This window comes from Drosophila sechellia, chromosome 3L (assembly GCF_004382195.2).
Source record: "Drosophila sechellia strain sech25 chromosome 3L, ASM438219v1, whole genome shotgun sequence".
NCBI lineage: Eukaryota > Metazoa > Arthropoda > Insecta > Diptera > Drosophilidae > Drosophila > Drosophila sechellia.
In genome coordinates, this window is record NC_045951.1 from 6,886,215 (window position 1) to 6,907,566 (window position 21,352).

The 21,352-nt window shown below is 42.6% G+C and overlaps 1 protein-coding gene across 11 annotated transcripts in view; it reads left to right on the forward strand.

The window, feature by feature from the left end:
• The window catches only part of LOC6611087 (collagen alpha-1(XV) chain), a 54,104-nt gene that overhangs the window by 30,752 nt on the left and 2,000 nt on the right, over positions 1 to 21,352 (forward strand). For 4 of the 11 annotated variants that reach the window (XM_032717734.1, XM_032717736.1, XM_032717737.1 and 1 more), the window contains exons 5-22: positions 3,970 to 4,062; positions 4,611 to 4,646; positions 4,743 to 4,811; positions 5,093 to 5,159; positions 5,290 to 5,435; positions 5,752 to 5,889; positions 7,992 to 8,138; positions 11,081 to 11,194; positions 13,511 to 13,765; positions 14,956 to 15,033; positions 15,138 to 15,384; positions 16,354 to 16,508; positions 16,594 to 16,686; positions 18,775 to 18,897; positions 19,470 to 19,496; positions 20,095 to 20,109; positions 20,480 to 20,610; positions 21,142 to 21,321. In XM_032717734.1, the coding sequence (XP_032573625.1) occupies positions 3,970 to 4,062; positions 4,611 to 4,646; positions 4,743 to 4,811; positions 5,093 to 5,159; positions 5,290 to 5,435; positions 5,752 to 5,889; positions 7,992 to 8,138; positions 11,081 to 11,194; positions 13,511 to 13,765; positions 14,956 to 15,033; positions 15,138 to 15,384; positions 16,354 to 16,508; positions 16,594 to 16,686; positions 18,775 to 18,897; positions 19,470 to 19,496; positions 20,095 to 20,109; positions 20,480 to 20,610; positions 21,142 to 21,321 (2,114 nt within the window). Of the gene's footprint in view, positions 1 to 3,969; positions 4,063 to 4,610; positions 4,647 to 4,742; positions 4,812 to 5,092; positions 5,160 to 5,289; positions 5,436 to 5,751; positions 5,890 to 7,991; positions 8,139 to 11,080; positions 11,195 to 13,510; positions 13,766 to 14,955; positions 15,034 to 15,137; positions 15,385 to 15,556; positions 15,635 to 16,353; positions 16,509 to 16,593; positions 16,687 to 18,774; positions 18,898 to 19,469; positions 19,497 to 20,094; positions 20,110 to 20,479; positions 20,611 to 21,141; positions 21,322 to 21,352 lie in introns of all 11 variants that reach the window. The other 7 variants (XM_032717745.1, XM_032717739.1, XM_032717740.1 and 4 more) reach the window with 7 other exon arrangements.

Genomic DNA, 21,352 nt, shown 5'->3' on the forward strand with positions numbered 1-21,352 from the left:
ATACCCTTGGTAACTGTATGGGAATTTCAATGCTTCAAATACAAACTATATGATTAAGTCACCTGATTCAGCAACTGCTATAATCATATATTTGGAGTTGAATGGAATATCTTTCATTCTAATTTAATTTAATTAAGTAAGAAAATAATCTGAGTTTTGAATAGTTCATATACCTTACTTTAAGTTTCACAACTATAGAGTACAGGAGCAGCGTCAGCGGAAACAAGTTTATGGTAATCTTAATGCCTAAAGCTTTCCTTTGTTTTGATGCCGCTGCATGCCGTAAATTTCACTTATTTAATATTTGTGCTTAATTAAGAATTTAACTCTTACAACAAGCGAAATGTTGGGAGCTGAGTGACGGCAGTACAAGATTTTCAATGGCATTGGGAGCATTGTTTAAACTAGGCTTTAAGTTTTATAACGCATAATTAAGGTCAGAGTGTGCTGAGTTACGACCTTCTTTAAAAGTTTGACACACTTTTATAAGGTGAAGGAGAGATTTAAATTTATTAAAATACCAAATAATGGATAAGAAAAAGTCATATAAGCCATACAATAAGGTAAAGCAATATAGTAAAGCAATACACAAGTGTCAATATCTATATACTATAGTTCCAATAAATATCAATCGAAGAAAGTCATTTCACAAGTTTCCTATTCATACAATTGGAGGTTTACTGCCTGCCTATGGATTTCGAGTCGAATGTGAATCCATTTTCGGTTAATTTTTAAGAGCCCCAATCGATGTCCATTATTGACACATTTTTGACAAATTGCCAGATAGCCGCAGAGTTGGATTTGCGGAGTCCTTTTCCTTGTCCTGCAGCTCGCAACTGAAACGTGTCTCGCATTTTTGAGGAGGCCGGTCTACCTTTCTGGTTTTTCGTGGTAATGGCAAATGGAAAAGGGTCAACGATTTGCGTATTATTTGCTTTATTTTCAATACGCAGAACGAACCCTTGTCAGGAGCAAAAGAGAGAGAGAGAAAAAAATAGCAAAAAGGACTCATTGCTAGGCAATGGATGCCTCGCTGCTGCGCAAATATTACCACACTTTCCGCCTCCGCTACTCCCACTCACTTTTTGCTGGCCTGTTGTGTCCTTGCCCCGCTTCTTTCGCATTTCAGTTCATTTCTGGCCTTAATTATGTGCGGCACAGAGCAAACAACAAATGCACAAGCAGCGCATATGTGCACATGCACTTTCAGCCCAGTTAATTGCTCACGGCACACTCGGAGCACTCTGCGCCACTTGACCGACCTGCCGAGACGTCCTGCGAAAGTCAGCCATTTGTCCTGCCACCTCCTCGTTCCGCTCAACCACCGTTGCTCTCCGCCTGACACTATTTAAACTAAATGCCCACCTTAAAATCACATTCTACCAGGATGTCCAGGACACCGAAAATGTTTCTTTTGCCTGCGGCCAGCTTTTTGTTATTTAAAACGGCCTTTGTCTGCGCTTGACCCTCTGTCAGAACGCCTGTTGTCGTGCGGCTTCACCATTCCTGCCTACACTGGAAAAAAATAATGAACTTAATCTATACAAGGGATCCTAGCTGAATTTGAGCACTTTTATTCCATAGCCGCTGGTCAGCTTTGTGTCCAAGTTTTAAGAAGTACCATAATTTATGTGAAATTTAAATTGAACTCGTTGTTATATAATTCTTAAAGATAACTATTTTATTTCTAATTTAATTTTATTTTAATTTTGCCTTTATTGTATTCTTCATTATTATTCCATTCAACTTTGCTTAATTGCGGTTCTTTTTGACCAGCCGCATTGACACATTTCCATTTGGGTATATAACTTATATATATTTTTTTCTCCGTACACCTATTTACCTACGCTTTTTCGTTGGCCAGTCGCCTTTGCAGCTGCTTGTTGCCGTGCACAATATTGCTTTGATGTCCGCTTATCAGTTCATCGCCCTGAATTTTCTGTCGTACTCAAGGAGCGGTCGAAAAGGGTTCTCGGAGCCGTCGAGGTTAAGACTTTTTGTGATGCCCACAGATAGTTTTTCTTTGCCAGATCCGCATCGAAACGAGGGATAAGTCGGACTGTTAAAGATTAAACTTGGCTAAGCAAATGTACACGTTTTAATATGGCCACAGTAATTATTATTCTAACCAAAAGTGTGTTGGTCTTTAAATTAGGAAACTTTACAAACCCAGAAATGTGATACAGAAAGCACATCTCGTATCCTTTGTTTGGCCACTGCACAATGGTAGAGCTGTCAATTTACTTAGCCCCAAAAATGCAGGTAATAATGAGAGTCAAGCCAGCGGGAGCAAAAAACATCCAAAATGGCGACGTCGACTCATGCCCAAAAAATGCCACTTCCTGCGGCTTAATTTCCGTTTCAAGTGAATTTCCTTGCTGCTAATTTTGTTGCACACACACACACACATTCAGCTGAAAAGCACGTGCTCCTGTGGAAACTGGGCCACACGGACAGATCGGCGGACGGACAGAAAATACGGACGGACACGGATCCCGGACACAAGCACGGACATTGCTTTCATGCTCCGACTCTCCAGCCAGTGATTTTCGCCGGCTTGCCATTTGTTTAGCGCATAGTTTTCTTGAACTAAAACAAAGCCAAGCCAGAAACAAAGCGAAAACTTTAATATCCGCACTCAATGGCACAACAGCAACAAGCTACATGGCGAACAATGCTCAGTTGAATGTCTATTGATGGGCCATGTGTGTGTTACAGCACACACACACACACCCCCTCCCTGACTACCCTCGGTTCCCTGGAATATCCTCCATGAAAACATCTCTTTGTCATTGACCAAAGTTTGGTGTCGTTTATACTTGAGAATTTGGAGTATTACGAGCAGAGACTCTCAAAAACAGATCACCATACTTGATTGTTTCGATTTTTCCAAAAAAAAAAAAGTTTTATGAGTTTTATAAAATCAAAATTATACATAATACTATGTATAAATACCTATTTCAAAACAAATTCTATAATATAAGAACGAGGAATCCCATCCCAAGGAACTACTTGTTTTCTTCCCCCATAAACCCGAGATCCAAAAGCCAGATTGTGAGTCAGCCGCAGACTCGGCGCATATTAAGCCATTGTGAGCCGTGCCAGGACGCTTTTAACCCGAAACTCAACGAGTTAGCGTCTCAGACAAAACTTTTTTAACTGAGCGGCAGGATAAAAGCTGCACGGCCATTACTATCATTCACAGGACGAAGCAGCAGTAGCAGCCATTACGGTGGCTAAGTCCTGGGATACCCGTTTCTGGTCCTGAGTCCTGCTGCGCCTGTTTCTGCTCCTGAAACTGGTGTCCTGGGCCAGAATGTTTGCTGCCGTTTTTATTTGCAGTGCTTGAGTTTATGGGCAAATGTGCATTGAGCATTTGTGTGTCTCTATCTGGGGAGGTGAGTGTATGCAGCAGCAGCAGCGAGGTCCAGGGACTAAGGACTCAGGACTAAGGACTCAGGATTCAGGACTCTGGTCTCAGGACCCGGCAGCATATTGTTTGTGGTCCATTGTCTTCATAGGCCCATTCCGTATTCCATACTCCGCATTTGGTAGTTAGTTACTGCGGCCAGCACTTCGACTGACTGCTCGCAAGTGGTTATTTATCCTGGGCCGCCTTTCTAATGGCTAATGTGAAATATGCATGCTTAATTGTAATTCTAAATCCGAAACCACGGCACACATTAGTTATCCGGCCGGCCGGCAGTCACTGTTGCACATTAACATCAATAATACATTTCGATTTGCGGCAATTACAAATGGGGCTCTGGTACTGGAAATACTTTGCAGATGTACGGGCATATGTATATATACAAATTGATTGATTTATTATGTATTGGTTTGTGGGCACTTATTGCGCGTTTGGTTCGATGAAAAGCGTTTCGAAAATTATTCCACTAGCAGTGTTCATATATGTATGTGCATAAAATATGCGATTATTCCTAACACGAACGTTACTATTTAACCCAGGGCTATTTAGAAAAAATCAATGTCTATGGTAATATCGATGCCATAAATGTCACATGCATGCCCCCAAAGGCAACGATGGCTCCCACCACGGCGGTAAGTCATCATCATGGAGGTCACCACTAAACCAGACCAACAGAATGCATTGGTTGGCATTTAAATTAATTAATGAATAGCCGGGCAAATCATCTTACTGATAAATTACATTAAAATTGCATTATGTTCGCATAAGTGAGGGAATATTTGCATTGGGATTTGCGTTCATTTATTGAGACTACCAACTAATGCTGCAAATAACATGTAATAGGATACACTTATGTATGTGATGATGTATTTTTAATCCACGTGCTGTAAAGTTATATTTGTGAATTAAAGAGCTCAATGCGGCTAATTGTGTTGGTTACCAGCTGCAAATTTGAAATTCAATTTAGCACAAAAATGTCTAAGCCAGTTCTATGAAATATTCGCAAATCCCTTTTACACATATAAGTTACTTACCACATTTAATTCAATACATGAATTCAAACTTATTGGTTATTTATTCATTATATTTTGTTTTAATTTTCTTTTGTAACAATACCTAGAAATTATTTCATTTGTTGTGTCCTAAAGTTTGGCATTATATTTTATTTATTTTTTTTAAGGATGAGGGTTCTATACTTTATGAAGGATCTGGAGAGGTATGTTGATTTCCAAAATTTTATTTCTTTAAACCCTTGATTCCCTTATTAGTTTATCTGTTTCCCTTTCCACTTTTTCATATTTTTGGCCCCAAGAATATTCTTTTCGAGGATTCAACGGAAGCGAATATTTTAAGTGATGATTTTTGGGATACAGGCGATGAGGTTAGTCGGCAGTGCTATTGGTAAAAGTGTATAAAATTAAGTAAATTAATTGGCGGTGCATTAAATAAGGGCAAATGGGTTTGCGCTGCCATTATGGCGCTACTGCTATTGACAGTGCTCTTGAAGTGCTGTATAAATGGTTATATTGGTCAGCAGTGTGGATGCGCTTTGCATAATTAAATATTTACTTTCAGTTATAAGTTAATGTCGGGAAAATCGATGAAAATTGACAACGGTTTGCACTCTAGTCCTAATGAATTTTCTCCTCTCGCCCTCCGCAGGCGACAGACATCTTCGACGCTAGTGGAATGCAGCCCCCGGGACAGACGCAGTATACGCACGAGAGACGTAAGTGCATCCCCGCCGGAATCCATTCCACTCCGGCTAATGTGTCCCACTGTACATGTGTCCAATGCTAATGCAATGGTTTTCATCACTTGTTTTTCTTTCCATCCCATTTCCACAACCGTTTCGGCAGCGTATCGCGGCATCAAGGGCGAGAAGGGAGAGCGGGGGCCCAAGGGCGACAGCATTCGCGGTCCACCGGGACCGCCGGGTCCGCCCGGACCCAAAGGCGAAACGGCCCCCTATCCGCCCTTTGTGGAGACGACGAGTGCGGGGGCTGTGAGTATTGCAAATAGAGACTTATTTGCCGCTGGCATCTGCTCAGAAAAAAGTTACAATTTCAACTTCAAAGATATCAGAAAACATACCACTTACGATTTCAAAATAAACTGCAAAAATATTTAAAAATTTTTAAACACATACGTTCACATCCACTTCTTGTTTTTAATAAAGGAAACTAGAGTTGTGTAATTTTTTTCTTTGTGCCGTTGTGGTGGGCAACACGAAATTGCCTGCCTGTCATAACGATGTGCCGCGGTAATGTGATCCGATCCACAGCCAGGTGCTAAGTTTTGTATTCCATTTCCCTTCGCAGAAATACACTGGCGAGTGTATATGTAATGCGTCTGATATCCTAGAGGCCATCAAGGACAATGAGTCGTTGCGGGAATCGTTGCGAGGAGCACCGGGCACGCCGGGCAAGGATGGAAAGCCAGGTACCTCTGGACACACCGTAAGTACCAGTCCATGTCATTTCGCAGGATTTTCTCTATCCATTTTCTTACTTTAACGAAGGATATTAAAGTAGGGCAAGATGTGTATATTACACAGGAAGTTCTACATAGTTCATATTTCTGAGTACTGATAGATGGAGGGAGTAATATGTCATATATACTAATATAATAAAGTTAGATACATAGATACATACAATGCAAGAAGAATGGCATATTTTAAGATGACCAAATAATAGTTGTCGTACGATACCTGTTTATAGCAAGACTAGGGATTAGTTCCTATCATCAACATTTTATTGGATGTCTTAGTGAAGGTCTGTAGATAAGTCGTTGCTCAAGCGAACTATGTATATAATCGAGCTGGAAGGTATTTGAGCTAAACTTCTTTCATGTTTTTCTTCCGTTCGTTGGGCTTATCTGTGTGTATGGCAATTTCGAGTTACAACGGGTTGGCAAAAAGGCAATATTTGACATGAATCTAACACATTTTCAATTTCATTACACACATCGTCTAATCTCCAAGAGTGAGTGGATTGAAGCAGGATGGACTGGGGAATTGGCAAAAGGAGGGAGGGCAATTTCAGAAGGGGCTGCATGTTTTCCTATGTCAAACATCATAATTCGCACTGTGCACCATGTGTGTGTGTGTGTGTGTGTGTGTGAGAGAGAGCGAGAGTTTGCGTATGGCTGTGCGTGTAATCGGAAATGGAAAAAACGTTAACGTGCACACACACACACACATACGAACACTTAGAGTCGCGTGGAAGATGAGAAAAAGGAGAAAATGGGACCGAATCGTAACGAAAAATTTCTTTATGCGCCAGCTCACGCTTAAACACTTATCCACTCTCCGGGTGCTACTCGTTATATTATCTCATCAACTGGGAACGTCTTTGGCAACCATAGGAGTTCACAGTGGATACACAAAGGACATGTCTCCATGTCTCCCTGTATGTGTGTGCTGAACTTGCCATTTACTTCATGCGAGTGCGCCTGTGTGTGTGTGTGTGTGAGTGCGGGTCAAAGGCAAAGTCCACAATGTAACAAGCTCTCCTCTCCAACTCACTTAAGTTGTTGCTTATCACGCAACAGGGCCAAAAAAAAACTTTGAGCAGCTAACCGAAAATATAGAATAACTTTGAATGCATGTCCATTACTTCGGTCGGAATTATTCAAAAAGCGAAAGCAGGCCAAAGACATTCACTTCTAAAGCCCATCTCCGTCTCCATTCAATCCGGCATTATCTGGGGCACTTTAGCAACCTGTGGAACGCAGCCTCTTCAATGCGATGCAATACATCAAAAGGAAAGCGGTATGCTCAGCATTCTGCGGTCCATTGCCAGAAGCTAAATATGCCAGCTCGAACCCCGAACCCCCCTTTTTACTCGCACCGAAAAATCCACTGACCCACCCAAAATGCCACCCCAAAATCCTTAAGCCCAACCCACTCAAAAAGGCTTTTGGCCGGGCACGGTAAAATATGGCAAGCTGGCGCGCATACCGGAAATTCCTGCGACAACTTTGTTGCCCCACTGCTAATCCCTTAACTAATAGCAATTAATTTAAAGGACGACGATAAGCAACAGCTACACAGGCCAACATAGGAACAAGAACAAGAAGCAGAACATGGCACGCAAATGGCTCACAGCGTGACCATTTTGCATAAGATTAAGAACATCGGGAGACACATTTTTTGTGTGTACCCATCCATGTACCCCCCTCAAACCAAACTTAATCCAATCCCAAAGGCCCCAAAAAACCGAACCACATGCCACATGGACGGGCCTGGTCGCGTAGATTAATGAGCTTGGACTAAAACGCAACGATTATGTAAATCGACCGCAGCCAGTTAGGCAGCCCCAAATGCTATAGCTCCGAAAACAGCTCCTTGAAGTCGCAGTCCGTAGACGATGTAGAACTTGCCCTGTAGACGTAGATTTGTAGCTCTAAGGACGCAGGACACGTTATATGCACGCCCACTAATGTGATTTATTTCTCTGTCGCTGCCGGCGACGTTTCTTCCCTTTCTTACCGCTCCATCCCCGCCAATACACTTCTTGTCCTGCTTCTGGATGTCTCGCTTCCGCTTCCATTTATCCAGGGAGCCACCGGAGTGCCTGGAGCCAGAGGCGCCCGGGGGTCCGAAGGTGCCCAGGGGCTGAAGGGCGAGCCAGGCGTCGACGGCCTGCCCGGAGTCATGGGTCCGCCGGGACCACCGGGCCCGCCTGGTTTGCCCGAGAATTACGATGTAAGTATTCTTTGGAAATATCAAGAAAAAGAAAGAAAATGTATTTGAATATATTTACCAGTTTAAATGTTTAATCATGCCCTAACGGGCATACGAAAATAATAGTACAAAAATTTGAATTGCATTGAGTGTTTCACGTAGTCCTTCCCTTAAGTCCGAGTGTTTAACTTTAAACCTGACTTTAAAATTAATTGATGACATAAACAAACTTTTTATTTATACTTATTTATTAAAAATTAATTTGTACTGCAAGAAATCCAAAGATTATAGATAATCTCCTGAAACACTCAAAAATTTCTTTGGATAATCCAAAGATCTAAGTATAAAAGTAAATGTATTTCTCTATCTTATGCCTTCGTCCCCTATGTATGGTGCATATATGTAAATCGAATTGTCATTAAATATTATGTTATGTTTATTTATTATTTGTATTATTATATAGAGGACGAGGGTATTCAGTCTTCGGCTAATCGAAGATTATATTTTCCATAACTTTCCTAGCTTCGTTTCAATTTGGCTTTCGATCAAAATTGCACCTTTTACACTGGGCAAACACAGAGGGGTCGGCTGGCTAATGCAGTTGCTCGGTGTCTGGTCGCGTATCCTTCCATCGTTTCGTCCTGCCGCTCCCTTTCTGTCTGTTATTTCAATCACGCACATCTTTATGAATTGCGACTGGCCAAGGTAAACGTCCGTCGTGTTTTACAAGCCGCACAATTTGCCTAAACTAATTTCCTTCCTGGCTCGCGCAGTAACTGTGAAAAATTGCCACCCTGTTGGCTCGTGGCGTCACGCCAGCTCCAGATTCGGATCCTTATTCCGATTTCAACTGGGAAGCGGCAACCGGGAGTCAGAGTCTGCCATAAGCGGGCACGTTCGGTGGCCACCATTGTCGTTGTCGCGAATGCCACAAATGGCCTATCTCTGCTAATAATCTTAAAACCGCAGAGGTACCACGAAAACATCTCCTGGCGAAAGGGCCGAAACGTAAGCGTCTTGAGCACGCGAGCCAAGCCAGGACCTAACCCAAATTGAAGTGGAGTCGTCGTGTCGACACCGAAGTCAAGTGGAGTGTGCACTGGGAAAAATTAGGTTTTTTTTTGAAAATAGTTTATGATAGGTTTGGAAGATTTCAAGTGGGGATCAGGTGTATTTCTAAACACCAAGCGAAAGAAAGAAAGGTAAACCAAAATAAAACACTGATTGAAATGCTCTATTAGATTTATTTTTCTTAAACTAAGAACAAGCTTTCTTTGAAATACATTCTTTATAATAATAGAATTACTTTCCGTGCAACTGTGGCCCTTACTGACGTACTGCCCTTAGGTGGCAGTCATGGGCTCAGTTTTCAGGAGGCAGGATTTGAGGTGCCGCATGCCACATGCCAATGTCGATGGCGGTGTTCCAGCTGGTGGCAATTACCGTTATCAGCGCATGGCGCGCAGTTCACGCGGTTAAATGCGGTGGCACGCACACAGATACAGATACAACAAACAGATACGGCTAGGGGGCAATAGGGAGTAGGAGCCGGAGTCACCCACACAAACGCAAACACATCACATCACTCCCGGCATCCGCACCGTTGCCACTTTGAACCCTTTCATGCAAGAGTGAAACTTTTCTTTTTGCCGCTCGTCTTTATCACCGCATTTCAACGCCGTATGTTGCCCGCTTTTCCATCTAACTGTGCGTGGGTGTGGGTGGGTGTGAATAGGGGTGGGTGCCTGTGGGTGGGCGGGCCGTAATCATTATCGCACTGTTACGTTTATGAAAGTGTCAAGCTACTTGTGGTCGACGAGGCGGCAGTAAAAATCAGACAGCCACTCGCCTGTCGGCCCGCCCATTGTTTAATGTCGTAGGGTTTATCATCATTATCATCACCCCAGAGTCGGAGCCTTTTTAAAAGCTTTCCAGAGAAAGTCTCGTACCCTCGGCGTTATCCTGTGGATTGGGCGGTGCCAGGATATACGACTAGGAAGCCACCGGCAGTTGAACAAATGGGCTTGAATTCAAGCATATAATAATAAAATAGAAATCGAAAGAAAGGGGTAAGGGTCTCACACAGGATATTAATGGTATATTTTTAAAGAAGTTTAAATAAGTTTCTACCCCTATATAGGGTACCAAATTAGTTGAGCGCTATTAAAACCAGATTCCTTCTATTGCCACATTTAGATTTCTTAGGAGGGAAATGCTTTTATGTTTATTAGAACGGCTTTTGATTGCCGACACGACATTCACTTCTTCAAATGTTTTATTCAGAAATTCAATTACCCATGCCCATGTACACTTGTAAATATGAGTTTCGCCGTAAAAGTTGCAATTTTGAAACGTTTCCTGATTTTATACCAGTGAAATCATTTACTAATACGCTTTAATTTCACGCCCATTGCTCTATATTATTGTTAAACGTACATTCGTATCCAAAAACTATGTATTCTTGTAACAATCAACACATAAATAACAGATAAATTGGAATCCAACCAGGACCTTCAAGGTATAAACATTTTAACAATTTCATCTTATGTTCCACCTACCATCACCACCTAACTTACTCGTTAATAAAACACAACTAAAAATCGCAAAAAAAAAGGTTTGTCGGGGGTTAAGCTATGGCCACCGCCTTTAATGGACTAGAACCACTTGGCATCATTAGCCCCGCCCCAAAATCTGAGAGGCGGTACCCCTCCAAAAGGAGGCCCTTCCACGAATTAAAAAAAAAAAAACAGGATCATTAATCAAATTTCTGCCGTTGATACACCGCCGTGTGTTTTGCTGCATATGGAGTCCTGGTGGTGTCCCTCGTCAAAAAGGGGACGCCCGCTGTGAAGAAAAACGATCAGAAAAATGGGGGGGTCCCGAAAATACATGTATCGAAAATAAATTGTACAACAAGCAAATATTTAACAAATTACTATGCCTACACACATACCCGCACACAGGAATCCCTAATGGTCAACTCGATGGGCGCATTCCGGGGCACGACGCAGCCAGGAGCCAAAGGTGTGCCCGGCGAGAAAGGTGATGCCGGCCAGAAAGGAGAGCGTGGCGATCCGGTAAGTCAGAGGGCATGGTCTAATAAATGGCCGGGTTTTCTCCCAATTCTCCTGACCTTCCCCATTTTCCCGTGTCCCGTTGATGTGTGTGCGTGAGTGTTTGCATTATAAAATGTTTCTGGGGAGGCGACCGCCCACACGATTGTTGTTTCAAATATATAATAATAATAACTTCTGCCCTATTGACTACTCAATTGATTTTGAGGATTCTTAAAAGGGCAATCGGGCCAAGGACTTTGTTGCTTTTCGGGCCAAATGAACAAAACAGGACTGCGAAGATAATTTTCTATTGGGCCAGGAAATAATCGTATTTTGGTGCAGAAGGTCAGAGGGTTGCATAACCGACATAAGACCGGAATGTATTTTAGGTGTTAATAAATTATAAAGCTCTATAAAATCGTTCTTAAGTCATACACTTTTCAATTGTCTATTAAATTAAAAAATAGTTAAAGTGTTATGACTTCGGTAAGTTAATATGAGATACTTTACGGAATTTTTGCTCGTTTACGGCACATTTTTATATTTGACTGCTCCTTAAAATGACATAGCTGGCAAATAAGTGCCAAGCGATTAACCCCGTGAAAGGATAAACTACTAATCTAATCTACCAAATTACTACTTGAGTTCAAGCTAAATTGTACCCAATTTGATAGATAGTAATAAGTCTTTCAGTCGAGCTCCTACCATTTTAACCATCCTTTATCTCGAATTTCATATTTATGGCATCGCAGTCATTTGTGCAGGAAATACACAATTTGGGACATAAATTTCTATCAGCAGTTGGCCAAAAAATGCGTCAGTTGGGACGATGTGGATGTGTCTTCTGATTTTTCTGTCCAATGATGGGGGCCAATTTGTGTGCATTTATAGCTCATTTGATTTTCAGTGGATATGATATGATCAGAAGCTTTAAGGGGACGACGCACATACCCCTCATGAACTATTTGGTTTCGTTTCAGTTTCTTTTCACTTCTCGTTTTGGCATTACTTTCATAATAAGTTTTGGCCATTTGGGAAGCTCATCCTGCTTAGACGACGCTTACTTCCCAGCCATTACCCTGTATGCCATTTAGCAGATTAGTTGGGGTGGCTTTGCACCCTCGGACTGTGCGGCTCCCATTGGCAGGATATTTCCTTTATGTCCTGCAACCTCAAAACTTAAATCTCCGACCAGGACTCGCATAATGTGCTTGTTGTTAGTCTGTTTGTTTGTCGGTTTTTTTTTCCCGCCTTTAGCTTTTAGCTCGGTTACCTTCCGGGTGTCGCAGATTACTCTTCCAAAAACAGCATCCAAATTGGGCCCACGACCTTTGATATATATACATAAGTAATATTTATGCGGCTTGTGGCAAAGGAATCTGGCGTAACAAGGTCGCTTTTAAGTAGTTATTCCCTTCGGTGGCCACACCCGGAATTAATCGTGCGTGAAATAAAAAGAAATTATGCAAACAGCTCACACACACTTGTTGAAAATACAATAAAGTACAAAAAATCGATTCGGATTTTATGATAAATTCACGCCCAATTTGTCAGGGAGACGGCGTTATTGCATCACAATTTTCGGGGGAGAAAACTAATATGGAAATTAGCATTTTAAACGTATGAATACACGCACAATTAGGTACGTTTCATTAAGCCTAAAAAACAGGGATCTTAAAAGACAGCCGCCGAGCAGAGCAGTCGTGTGTGTGTGTGTGTGCGTTGCCTTATTAATTATTCATTAGTTGGTATTAAGTTGGCGATGTGGAGCAAGGTTCGCCATCGGAACAAACTGGGGAAAACCGAGGAAAGTAGCAGCCGGATCAGCCAGCTCCACCAATTTTCCCCAAACCAACTGCAGGCGTGCGAATTTATGGCGAACCATTTAAGGCGCTGATGATGTGGAAGACGACGCTGGGGATGAATTGAGTCGAAGGAAGGAAGCAAATTTCCACAAAAAGACCTCCCTGCCCCGAAAAAGGGAATATGGTTTTGTGTTTTCGGGCTTGTCACCAGGCATTGCATAAATTTCTCTGCTCGTGTGTGTGAGTGTGGGATTTCGGAATTGATTTGATTTCAAAATGAGTTTGAATTGAATTTTTTTTTCTGCCGTCGACAAAACGTTTGAAATTGAGTTTTACGGCCAAATTAGGCGAGAGAACTGCTGTTGCCGCTTCTAGGCTCCCACACACACACACACTCGTATATGTGCGTATGTATTTGCCTGTGTTCCTTTATTCCCCCCCTGGGCACATGTATGCCTACATATTTAAGACCGTAAATCATTTCACACAACTTGCGCTCCTTTCTCATCGAAATCTTTCCACCGAAAAACAGGGTCACAAAGGTGCACACGGGCCCAGCGGCGCAAAGGGTGAGCCCGGCGAACCGGGAACACCCGGACTGCCGGGATTGCCCGGACAGGCCGGACAGCCCGGCGGACTTGAGGGCCTCGCCAGTGCCAATGGGACCAAGGGCGAGAAGGGCGAGAAAGGCGAGAAGGGCATGCGGGGTCGGCGCGGCGGAACGGGAGCCACTGGACCAATTGGACCGCCCGGAAAACCCGGACCCATGGGCGATATTGGACACTCGGTAAGTGAAGGGAGAGGAAAGCGACTGAGAGAGTACCGGCCACTCACAACTTTCGCATGCATATTCATGAGATTGACCAACTTTCACATGCTTTCACCCATTCTGGCCAGTAGCGTAGCCACAAATTACTTCGTGGGTGCAGGCAGTGAGTTTTCGTATGGGAAAATATGTTTTTAATTTTATTACCAATATTAACAAGAATAAAATCACATTGCGAATTCGTTTTTTAAAAGATCTTTTGCCTCCCCTCAACCTAAGCCGAATACCCTATAATTGTACCTTACTACGCCCATGACTTAGGCTATATTTTCCTCGATGCTAAGAATGTTCACAGACAAACAGAATTTTCCCGGCCGCACTCGCAATCTAGACAATCAGGGCACTGAAAGCGGTTGAGTCGCGCAGCAAGAGGAGCTGCAAAAGGACAAAAAGGGGTGGAGTAAAGTCAAACGAAAAGTATTTTAAGTGCATTTTGATCACGGTTATTCAGGACGCGGCAGTTGGTGCATCGCACGATTCTAATTGCAGTTTACCCAGAAATTCCGCCATTATTTCGCAATAACAACAGCTAAGCAATGGCAGCAAAGAGGAAAGTTTTCTTTTTATTTTTTTATATTTTGGATCCGAGTCAGAGTCACTGAATTGAGAGGTAGGCGCGCGTGTGCCGCACGGTATGCCATTGCAAAAGGACACCATGGCATTCTCTGTGCCAACTGGCATCGTTTACCGCGCCGAAAAATCAAAATCATGCAACGTATTTACATGAGCTGCCATTTCTGCAGCCAAATTTGGGGAGACAAAAGCGTTGCAACTACGAGAATTGTTGCACTTTCTGAAAACGGCCAAAGTTTGGCCACAGTTCAAGTTGCCCCGTTGGTCCGATTCCCAGTGTTCGGGAACTTCTTTTGGGCCAAGTGGGTTATATACTTCTCACGAGGCATTCCATGTGGCTGTTGGCTTTTGCTGGCAATGATCTTATAATTTGCTCTCCAACTTTCCTACTTCCGAACAGACGAGTGTGATATTTGCTGGGCATCTGGAAACTTTTATACGTGCTCATATCATTTTGGAGATATTTAGGCCAACATTCAAATAATTGAGTGCACTTTAAACAATCATTAGAAGCTTACAGTAGCCATTTTTTGTTTGATTTTACTGATTTTCATAACCCCAATTTAATTGATTCACAGGGTCGTCCTGGCATGACAGGACCAAAGGGTGAAATGGGTCCCAAAGGACCAAAGGGCGATTCCGGCGGACGCGAAGGGGTAAGTGCCAAAAGTCGATGTCAAGTATACGCCCCGGGGGCGACAGAATGCTGATGGATCACCAGTGCTGCTCCATATACTCACCTACTGAGACTCTCTTGCAGATAAAGGGTGATAAGGGAGACCGAGGTCAGGATGGTCGCGATGGCTTGCCAGGACCTCCAGGCATACCCTCCACTGGTGGAGGCGATGGTGACAGCGGCGGCGTGCAGTATATCCCAATGCCAGGACCTCCAGGACCTCCGGGACCGCCAGGTCTGCCGGGTCTTTCCATTTCTGGCCCCAAAGGAGAACCCGGCATGGATTCGCGAGGCTCCTTCTTCGGCGATGCATCCTACTACGGACGACCAGGTGAGAAAGCCCATGAAAACTATACTGCCAACATAAATTGTATATATGTCACTTGTGAGCTTAGTTAGCTAGTGGTCAATATCTGTACATAGTTAGCATTATCCTTGCCCAAGAGCCAGAAACCTAACTTATCCAACCGCTATCAATCCATGTCATTTGCATCGTCATCAAGGAACGCGCTCATCCTTGGACGAACTCAAAGCACTGCGAGAACTGCAAGATCTTCGCGATCGGCCCGATGGCACAGCCGGTAATCGAACTAACTAACTACAATCTACAATCGAAACTCCATTCACCACATTAGAGTAGCAATAGTCCTTTTGTATGTTGCATGACTTACCTTTTGATCCAGCTTATTGCGTTCAGTTACTAAATTACCTTTTCTATTAGCATTTTCATGAGCTAGCTCCATTAATGGGTAGTGAGTTCCACATATTTGCACAGCATCATAAACTCATTTGCCATTGATGGAGTACAACGTGTAAACATTTTCTTTATGCGCGAATTTTCACACCGTCATGACTTTTCCTCCTCCGCCAGAAATGAAAAAACCAACGACTCATGGCCCCACACACAGATATTACATATTTTAGTTACCAGTAATATTTTGGTCAGAAGTCCAAATCCGGTTATTCGGTTAGGAAATAGGTGAATGTGCAGATGTAATATTTAAGCACAATTTCACTCATATTGAAATTTAGGCACACATGTAGAGCAATTGCATTGTTATTAAACAAGGCTTTTTAATTATAATTACATTGTTAAGTGCACGAATATTGATTTATTTATTCAAATATCAAATACTATAGAGCTGTAGAGGTATTTGTGTACAAAGGAAATTTTAAAAAACAAATAGATGTTTGAAACAAGTATGTTAACACTGTTGTGATTTAGCACTTGTTAAATTCCAAATAAGTTAAGGCAGTATATGAAATTATGTGTCATAATGCATGAATTATATATTTTTAGAGCCACCGCACCAGCCAGGACATTCCCACAAGCATGAGGACACCCTGGGGGTCGTCGATGGCGAGGAACCATACTTCTCGGCATCCTCATCGAACATGAACATGAAGATTGTGCCCGGCGCAGTCACCTTCCAAAACCTCGATGAAATGACAAAAGTGGGTGTCGATTGGTTAAATTTGGCAACTGCCATGTATTTTTAAAAAACCCTTTCGCTGATATGTGTGTATGTGTATTCCGCAGAAATCGGCCCTGAATCCGCCGGGCACATTGGCCTACATCACCGAGGAGGAGGCGCTGCTGGTTCGCGTGAACAAGGGATGGCAGTACATTGCGGTGAGTTTGGGCCAAATCCTTTTTGGTTTCGGGACTGCGATTTGATTTCTGCCTCCTAAGCAAACAGAGGGACTTTTAAAATGCCAAATATGACAGCCGCTGAGCCCGCCGGCGAGCGGTTATTATTTTATAGATCCCGTTCCCGTCCTTCGTTGTTGTGCCATTATGGCTATAAGCTCCTCTTTGGAAAAGAAAAGCGAAAACAAAGAGGGAGATACAAATGCATGCTAAAATAAATGAGACAGGCCTGGCTGGCAGAAGCTCGTCTTATTTATTTATTTATTTTTCTTGCCTGCCATAAAGTAAGGTTTGTTTGGCATTGCCCTTGTATCGACTCGTTTTTTATTTGCACATTAAATGTTGCAGACGTACAGACTGATTGCCACCCGAAACGTGGATGTATGTACATACTATACATACATATGTATATCTGCGTTATTCAATTATATTGACTTGCGCTTGGCTTTTCACTTGAGCCGGTTAAGGGACACAAGGATACAGGGGTGCGAGTATCCTGAGACATGTGGCATGTGGCAGGCAATTTGAGTCAGTCGAGTCAGTCAGGCCGTCGGAGGCTCAAAACATTTCTTGATGGAACATAAAACATGCATCGCTTCATATGGCATACGGCTCCTCGTAGCCATAAAGTCCTTTGGCAGATTAAAAAACATATTAAACGGAAATCGAAGGTTTTTATTGTCCTCCTCTGGACAATTCTCCTTAAATGTCGAAATTTGCCAATTAATCTCGACCAGCTTTCAAGGTGAACTTGCTCCTTATGGGAGCCTTTTATTACCCTACTTTCGCCCTCACAATTTGCTTGGGTTAGCAGAAATTACACACAAAATTGGTCGATTTCTCAATAGCTTGTTAACCATTAAAGTGGCCACAATTTCGACTGCTTGTTGCGTTATTGAAATCATCAGAAAATGGAAAATGAAAGGAGGGCCAAGGGAAACTAGTGCCTCGATTGTGCCAAAGTGTACAAAATTCTCAGAATTGGGGAGCTGTTGCTGTTGGTGCACAAAAACATCGAAAAAAAAGATGAAAAAAAAAACTGCTCGAGATTCGATTTCCGCTTCCGTTGTTGCAGGGCACAAAAGTCAGCACAGCAGGGTTGTGCCTCTTGGCTCCAGGATCCTGGATACTGAGTCCCGAGTCCTGGCAACTGGCATGTGCATAAGGCAGCCCGGAATGAAAACGAAATCTCTTGCCTTTGACGGCACCATTTAAATACTTTTGACAACAAAAACCCGACACAGGACCATGAACTGTCAGGGTGCGCCGAGTAATATGGCAAAATCGGGCGATAGCAAAGGACCCTTTGTTGCCAGAATATCAGCAAGCCAGAAATTTGGCTACACGGAAATAAATAGTTGAATATTTTCTAATCCGTTTAATGAAAGCAATATGTGTTCCTTATTGAGTTTATTTATACATACTTTTTTGATTTTTTTAATTGAATATATTATTTGTATTTCTTTAACATATTTAGTGATGTATTCTAGATCTTTGCCAGTGTAGTCGGGACTCCCATTTGCATTTCGCATTCGTCTGGGCCAAGTACACAGCTGTCTGCCGAGATACCGAGATGGTGGCCGAAGCGCCAGCCTAATTAGATTTCAGTACACGAGTCGACTACTTAAAGTTCAAAATAGTAATTAAAACTTTTGTCAGACGACGTCGCGCATTATGGCAGTCGAAAATTTGACCCTAATACACTGGGCCCGCGAGGAGTTGGGTGAGGGATGGGTGAAAGGATGGGCTATAAGGACTGAGAACTGGGGATCTATCTGGGGGACAGTTGCTACATATATATTTACCCAACACGTAATGCAAATATTTGAGCAAAAGTTTCAATACAACGCTGATTTCATCGCATAATGGCATGGAGCCGAACACCGGCTGTTGCCTTCTGTTCCAGCACTGAAATATTAACTACTTGAAAGGTTCCGACGAGCATATTTGCGCAGAGATCTTGTTTTATTAATTACAAATTCGTCAAACGCTTGTTTGTCTCTGCGCCTTTTAATTACGATTGCGATTCCACATTTAATTCTCCCTTTTTATCCATTCCACTTTCTCCAGCTGGGAACTCTGGTGCCGATTGCCACGCCCGCTCCGCCCACAACGGTGGCACCATCGATGCGATTCGACCTGCAGTCGAAGAATCTACTCAACAGTCCACCATCCCTGCTCAATACGCCAACGGTGAGTGGAAAATGATGGAAAATTGTCATTATCTTGCTGCCACATCTACTCGTACTTGCTTGCCACATTCGAATCGCATCCATATCCATCGGTGGGATAATGACATTGATGCCGGGCAAAAAATTTCGAGCTTTTCGAAGGAAAATCAGAAGTCCTAGTTTGAGATTCCCTTTGCTTGCATTAATTGTACTCGACTTTGATGTGCTCACCGTGAATTATTTATGAATCGAGAAGCTCGCTGACACTGATTTTCCCATTCGAATGTCATTTCCCGCCGAGAGTGCCTAACAAAAACGTATTCTACTCTAATGGAGTTGGCGATCTATTGATAGTTATATACAGATTGTAACGGATTTTTTATGATGCTCCATTTATCTAAATTGTATTGTATTTCACTATCAATGATTGGCCAACTCGAACTTTCATCCAAGAATGCTACAAAATTACAACACAAATGCACCACACACTACTTGTTAATAATTTCACATTGAATACTCAGTGAGACGAGCTGAAGCAAATGCTATCGATATAACAAACTAAACTTATTTATAATTAATTGTCATTAAATGCAGTTTACAACCGCGCCCGAATACGAAACGGTAATTAAATCCATAATATTCGCATATCGTAGTGTCGACTAAAAAATAACAAAAACCGAACGGGCATATTTTCAAATAGCCAAACGAATTTTTGCACACACACACACTCGTTGAATAAATAATTTGATTTGGTTTGCTGGTCAATGGAAATATTTCTAATTAGCGAAAATTGCATTTGAAGTTCTGTTGTACACGGAACAATTGGTGTAGTTTGATTTTCTGCTTTTGTCTGTATCCAATGATTTTATATATTCACTAAGCCAATGGAAACCCTATACTTTTTATCTAGACAAATAAGTTATATGTTTGATTCCATGTCCTTGTGTGTTTCTATGTGATTTGCTTTTTTAACTAGACGCTTTCTGATTGAATTTTGTCCTTTGCTTTTGGGTAATCCATAAAGCTTAGTTCTCAACGAAACCAAAAATCAAGAATGTTGAGAGCTTCTTTTTTGTGTCTCGGTGTTCGTTCGAATGCTCGGAATTTTCCATTTAGATTTATTAAACTATGAACATTTTTGTCCCCCACTTTATGGCTGCGTCTTCAAACAAATTTAATGGAATCGAAAATAATAAACAAATTAAAATCACATTTCCAGTGGTATCCGCGAATGGTGAGTTCTCTTCCCTGTCCTTCAATTAAGCTAGATCCGACCTTTGAGCTCCTCTGCCCACGTTTTAACATTTTTATGAGTGCTGTTTTTCTTCTTCTGTGTTTTTTTTCCGTTCATTGCCCGGAAGGAGGTTTTGCCATTTTTTGTTTTTGTTTTCTTAGAGCCCCTACAATTATTTGAAATATTTTACTATCCATTACTCGTACCTATCGTACCATTTATTCTGCAGAATCCCCGGGGAGGTTGGGCCTGCGCTCCCTTTGTTAAACAAACAATTTCTGGCTATTAAATTCTGTATTAATTAGATCTTAAAATGCTTGACATAAATTCCGCATTAATTTCATGCCATATTTTCTTGGATCCGGAATAGCTACGCGTGGCCGCACTGAATGAGCCCTCCACTGGTGATTTGCAGGGGATTCGCGGGGCGGATTTCGCCTGCTATCGGCAAGGACGACGGGCAGGACTCCTGGGCACCTTCAAGTCATTCCTCTCATCCAGGTGAGTACTTGGTTGTCTTTGGTGGCGGGTGTGTCTTATCTCTCTTTAGATTTTTCACGCGTGCTTGGCCGGTTTTCGTGTTTAGTTTTTTCGGCGCAGGCTATTTGGATTTTTTCACAAATCCAGTTCAGGGAATTTGCCGCTTCAATGCTCGGCATTGCTCATACGCCACGTTTCCCCGCCTGAGCCGACACTTTGGGAACTCATTAGTTGCCGCATAATCTTGATATTTGAAGCGAGACGAGCGCGGCAAAAAAGCGCGCTCCCAAAAGTATGAAAACAATTTCGTGCAATTTATTTACCCAGTGCTGCCGGCAGGGCGGGGCTTTGCAGTAGGAGTTTTCCGAGTTTCGGCGTTTGGGGGGTGTAAAGAAAAAAAGCATAAATAAATAAACGAACAAAGAGCTAGAGCGAACACAGCACCTGCCCTTCAGACATCTTTTGATGGCAGTTTGTTTGTTCGCGTATAATTGCCGCTCGTATGCTGGCAATAACTTGTGCATAAACGGAATGCTTAACTCTCGTCTGCAGGGTACAGAATCTGGACACCATTGTGCGTCCGGCTGACCGGGATCTGCCCGTGGTGAACACTCGTGGCGATGTGCTCTTCAACTCGTGGAATGGCATCTTCAATGGCCAAGGTGGCTTCTTCTCGCAGGCGCCGCGTATCTACAGCTTCAGCGGCAAGAATGTGATGACGGATTCTACATGGTAGGATTCCATAGTGCTCCTTAATCTTTTA